We start from the raw sequence: 6022 nt of genomic DNA, 5'->3' as shown, positions 1-6022 counted from the left end.
TGATGGTAGTGCTGAAGAGTGATTGAGAGAGACAAGTGTTTCTTATTTTATACCTGGAAACAAAAAAACAGAATTTTTTTTATTCTTTTCCTAGCACAAAAATTAAACCGGTTAATCCCGAAAAAAAACATAAATCAATTTTATCAAACGAGTTTTCTATCCATTTCTGTTCACGAAAATAAAAAAAAATAAAAAAATTGATTATGGAAAAGGTATCATGCACACCCTTAATAGTGCAATAATATACCGTCTTTGTTGCAGCTTTAACATTACAACTAACATTTCCATTTAAAATGGTTTAACGTATATTAGAAGTTTTTTAATGTTAAAGAAAGATTTAGTTACATTTCAGAAGAAAAAATATCTAAGTAAATTATAAAAAAAAAAGGAAAAATACAACCTAAGGCCAAAATTAAGGTATAAAAAATAAATTTATCATAGAAAACAGCCCATATTAATTGTAGAATTTCCACAATAATCGCAATAATATTTGATGGCGAGTAGCAACCTATTTGATATTTGAGATTCAGGAGCATGATTTTAAATGAAGCTTGATTTAATATGAAAGTAAGTACAACCAGCTTAGATTTTTATTACTTTTACAAGTATGTAAGACAAACCTAAACCAAGATTGGTAAATAAAGAAATACACATAAGGATACAAATGTTTATTATCTCTTCATAAAAGCTAACGTTTTCTTAGGAATAGGAAGATGCAAAAGCGACAATTTTCTCCTGCTCAGGGAGATTTTTTGCGATGACCGGGACATCTCTGAAATTATTAAACCATGAATTCAGGCGAGGGAATTTCAAAGCTTGTAGGACCTTCACCTCAAACATAACTTCCACAACCAAAAGTAAATTGGCAACGGACCCTAAAGCTAAGTCAACAATGTTAATAGTGTCTCCCCCAAAAAATTTCTTCTCATCACCAAAGCAGTTATCCTCAACAACTGTTAGATGCTCCCACACCTTCTCTATGGCCTTCTCCCGCTCTTCACCGATACTGCTGCGGTAGAGTGCTGCAACTGCTGAAATCTGTAAAAATTGACCACACAATGTTATTTTCACTTTGAATCATGATAAGAATTTTAGAGCATAGAAAGTAATGATCTAGAAAAAAACAAGGTACACTAAATTTAATTAACGTAGATAAGTTATTTATATTTACTTTCAAAACAACGTTCATTTTAGATTAAAAGATTAAAAAATTATAATGAGAAAGATTATTAATTATTATAATCCTGAAATAACTTATAATTATAAAAATATCTTGATTTTCGCATCAAAATAAATTATTTTGAGCTTAACATAAATAACTTATTTACATTGACAGCAAAAAAAAATGAACCTATTTAATTATAGCTGAAAGGTAAACTGATCATGAATTGTATAAGAGAGGCTAGAAAAATGCAAATGATTAAGTTTCTAAATAAATATGTACCATGTCATCGGCATATTTAGCCCAAAACCGTGCAATAGCTCTCTCATATGGATCAGCAGGAAGCAATGGATTCTGTGGCCATATCTCATCAATGTATTCAACAATGATCATTGACTCGCATATGGGTTTTCCATCATGAACTAGCACTGGAATCTTCTTATGCACTGGGTTGTATTTAAGAAGTTGAGCACTCTTGTTGAAGCGGTCTTCCTCTGTGTAATCATATGGTATACCCTTTAGCTTTAGGGTCCATACTACCCTCCAAAGAACGGGACTATACCAAAATCCGTGTAGCTTCACCTCTGCCATCGTAGCTTGTGTTTTCCAAAGCCAACAATAGTCTATATATATTTATAGAGTGATCTATGTAGTCATCTGGCTTGTTCCACAAGCTCAAATTTCTAGAAATAAAATAAATTTATCTATTGCTAACAAGTAATAATCAGATCGAACAAAAATTATGTGAACCTTCCTTCTTTCAGCGTCTTTGAACTTTGTTTTGTTTTTATTTTATTCATCAACAAATATCTTATGTATAGACAAAAAAAAAAAAAAAAGGTGGGTCCCATTTTATTCATCGACAAATATCTTATGTATACACAAATATCATAAGATCATGGAATATTATGCGCACCCACTCTTGACTCGGCATCGTAAGTGCTTGTATCACTCACGTAATGTTTTCTAGAAGATTTATTTTGGGATTAATGAGAAAGTGTAAGTAGATATTGAAAAATACTATGTTTGGTTCAGATTTTTAAAAAAAAATACTAGGCAAATAGGATAGATGGAGAAATGACTTTTGTGTTGATTTTTAGATGAAATTCACTGTTACATAATACCACTTGAGATGTGGTATTTTGAGATAACTGGAGAAGTGAAAAAATAGGTGCGAAGTTTCTCCCTAACATAGATTTTGCAAATTTAAATAAATTTTCCTGGTAATATTTCAGTCAACCAAATAATATTTTTTACATTTTTCTACCAAACTCACTTTCCAACCACCATTTTCCTAGTAATTATATTTTTCTAGTATTCAAAAAATTTCTCCTCAACCAATTGCTCCCTACTGATAAATATGTGTTTGTTCATGTTTCATTTTATTATCATTTTTTTAAGGGACTCTATTTTCTCATATTATTAAAGATAATTATCTCCTATTATAGACACATAATGTGGTGAGACCCATCACTTATTAAAAAAAAGAAAAAAGAAAAATAGTAGCATAATTTATGATGTCAGAACAACATGAGATAATTATCTCATGTAAAATGAGATAATAATTTCTCTTTTTTTAAATTAGATTTTGTTTTACTTTTCGTTTATAGATTGAAGGTGCGAATATTTATGAGAGTGAGTGGTTGATGGATGAGTAATTGAGTAATTGCCTGCGGAAGTACTTCACTCGACTTTTTCAAATAGAGTCCCTTAAATAATACATAATTTTTCAAATTTCTAGAAATAAAATAAATTTATCTATTGCTAACAAGTAATAATCAGATCGAACAAAAATTGTGAACCTTCCTTCTTTCAGCGTCTTTGAACTTTGTTTTGTTTTTATTTTATTCATCAACAAATATCTTATGTATAGACAAAAAAAAAAAAAAAAAAACAGGTGGGTCCCATTTTATTCATCGACAAATATCTTATGTATACACAAATATCATAAGATCATGGAATATTATGCGCACCCACTCTTGACTCGGCATCGTAAGTGGTTGTATCACTCACGTAATGTTTTCTAGAAGATTTATTTTGGGATTAATGAGAAAGTGTAAGTAGATATTGAAAAATATTACGTTTGGTTCAGATTTAAAAAAAAAAATACTAGGCAAATAGGATAGATGGAGAAATGACTTTTGTGTTGATTTTTAGATGAAATTCAGTTACATAATACCACTTGAGATGTGGTATTTTGAGATAACTGGGGAAGTGAAAAAATAGGTGCGAAGTTTCTCCCTAACATAGATTTTGCAAATTTAAATAAATTTTCCTGGTAATATTTCAGTCAACCAAATAATTTTTTTACATTTTTCTACCAAACTCACTTTCCAACCACCATTTTCCTAGTAATTATATTTTTCTAGTATTCAAAAAATTTCTCCTCAACCAATTGCTCCCTACTGATAAATATGTGTTTGTTCATGTTTCATTTTATTATCATTTTTTTAAGGGACTCTATTTTCTCATATTATTAAAGATAATTATCTCCTATTATAGACACATAATGTGGTGAGACCCATCACTTATTAAAAAAAAGAAAAAAGAAAAATAGTAGCATAATTTATGATGTCAGAACAACATGAGATAATTATCTCATGTAAAATGAGATAATAATTTCTCTTTTTTTAAATTAGATTTTGTTTTACTTTTCGTTTATAGATTGAAGGTGCGAATATTTATGAGAGTGAGTGGTTGATGGATGAGTAATTGAGTAATTGCCTGCGGAAGTACTTCACTCGACTTTTTCAAATAGAGTCCCTTAAATAATACATAATTTTTCAAATTTCTAGAAATAAAATAAATTTATCTATTGCTAACAAGTAATAATCAGATCGAACAAAAATTGTGAACCTTCCTTCTTTCAGCGTCTTTGAACTTTGTTTTGTTTTTATTTTATTCATCAACAAATATCTTATGTATAGACAAAAAAAAAAAAAAAACAGGTGGGTCCCATTTTATTCATCGACAAATATCTTATGTATACACAAATATCATAAGATCATGGAATATTATGCGCACCCACTCTTGACTCGGCATCGTAAGTGGTTGTATCACTCACGTAATGTTTTCTAGAAGATTTATTTTGGGATTAATGAGAAAGTGTAAGTAGATATTGAAAAATATTACGTTTGGTTCAGATTTAAAAAAAAAAATACTAGGCAAATAGGATAGATGGAGAAATGACTTTTGTGTTGATTTTTAGATGAAATTCACTGTTACATAATACCACTTGAGATGTGGTATTTTGAGATAACTGGGGAAGTGAAAAAATAGGTGCGAAGTTTCTCCCTAACATAGATTTTGCAAATTTAAATAAATTTTCCTGGTAATATTTCAGTCAACCAAATAATTTTTTTTACATTTTTCTACCAAACTCACTTTCCAACCACCATTTTCCTAGTAATTACATTTTTCTAGTATTCAAAAAATTTCTCCTCAATCAATTGCTCCCTCACTGATAAATATGTGTATGTTCATGTTTCATTTTATTATCATTTTTTTAAGGGACTCTATTTTCTCATATTATTAAAGATAATTATCTCTTATTATAGACACATAATGTGGTGAGACCCATCACTTATTAAAAAAAAGAAAAAAGAAAAATGGTAGCATAATTTTTGATATGAGAACAACATGAGATAATTATCTCATGTAAAATGAGATAATAATTTCTCTTTTTTTAAATTAGATTTTGTTTTACTTTTCGTTTATAGATTGAAGGTGCGAATATTTATGAGAGTGAGTGGTTGATGGATGAGTAATTGAGTACTTGCCTGCGGAAGTACTTCACTCGACTTTCAATAAATAATACATAAGAAAAATGAAAAAGGAAAAAATGTATGTTATTTTAAAGGAAATAATTTTAAGTGAAAAAAAGAGATAAACCATGAAGAAAAGAGAGTGGACAAAATAAAAATAAAAATACGGGTCTTATCTCTTTGTCAAAGTAAAATGACATAAATTGTATAATTCTAAAGGACACACACTTTTTCAAATAAAATATGTGTACGCATTTATTGAAAATATTTATAAATTAAAATTTTAATTTTATATTGATATTTTTTAAGTATAAAACTAGTTTTTATTTAAAATATTAAAACTAGTAACTCTTAGACAAATAAGACACGAATAGCCTATTTATGATATGACATGACAATGAATAGCCTGTAAGAAAATTAATGTGAATCAATTTAAGATTCGCGGATTGACATGTAACATAACATGAATTTTCGCAGGTCAATTTTTGTCAATACGAACACAACACAAATTTCAAAACAAGTCGACCTAAACACAAATTTTTCGTACCGTGTTCATATCGTGTCAACAGGTGGTGTTGAAAATTGCAACCCCTAATATGATTTATTATTTCAAAGTTTTATGGGGAGTGATTCGTTTACAAACTTTTTTTACAAATTACACTAAGTCTGACCCGTCATACACTCTTAATTAAAGTATGACCGGTCAGACATAATGTAGTTTGTAAGAGTTTGTAAACAAAAAGTTTATAAATATAACATTTCCCTATATATATATATATATATATATATATATGGAGAATGATCCGTTTACAATTTTTTTTTTACAAATTACACTAAGTATGACTGGTCATACACTCTTGATTGAAGTATGACCAGTCATACTTAATGTAGTTTGTAAACAAAAAGTTTGTAAAGATAATCTTCCCATATATATATATATATATATATATATATATATATATATATATATATATATAGGGTTCATTTTTTTTAAAGTTACTTTAGATAATTTTGTCTAATGCTCACCGAAATGACGTCGTTTTGGGGCGAAAATAATGATGTGTTTGTGATTTTAATTTATTTCAGGATTATAATA

At 28.6% G+C, this 6022-nt stretch overlaps 1 protein-coding gene across 1 annotated transcript; it reads right to left on the bottom strand.

The window, feature by feature from the left end:
- Positions 1-554: 554 nt before the first annotated feature.
- Positions 555-1789, bottom strand: LOC133284517 (probable glutathione S-transferase). Its single transcript, XM_061481546.1, has 2 exons — positions 1445-1789; positions 555-1038 (listed from the first exon to the last, which is right to left on the bottom strand). Exons 1-2 carry the CDS (start codon positions 1751-1753, stop codon positions 700-702), a joined length of 648 nt encoding a protein of 215 aa, XP_061337530.1. The 5' UTR covers positions 1754-1789; the 3' UTR covers positions 555-699.
- Between the last annotated feature and the right edge of the window lie 4233 nt (positions 1790-6022).

The sequence above is a fragment of the Gastrolobium bilobum genome, unplaced genomic scaffold (genome assembly GCF_033153095.1).
Source record: "Gastrolobium bilobum isolate Gb01-03AN ecotype WA unplaced genomic scaffold, APGP_CSIRO_Gbil_v1 utg7094, whole genome shotgun sequence".
NCBI classification, from domain to species: domain Eukaryota; kingdom Viridiplantae; phylum Streptophyta; class Magnoliopsida; order Fabales; family Fabaceae; genus Gastrolobium; species Gastrolobium bilobum.
This window is presented reverse-complemented; position numbering and strand designations above follow the sequence as displayed.

Bases quoted from the DNA above. Each gene is read 5' to 3' on its own strand.
- LOC133284517 (XM_061481546.1), bottom strand. From the start codon at position 1,753: ATGGCAGAGGTGAAGCTACACGGATTTTGGTATAGTCCCGTTCTTTGG. The intron at 1,039-1,444 runs GTACATATTTAT...CAATTTTTACAG, and splicing joins CTAAATATGCCGATGACATG to ATTTCAGCAGTTGCAGCACT.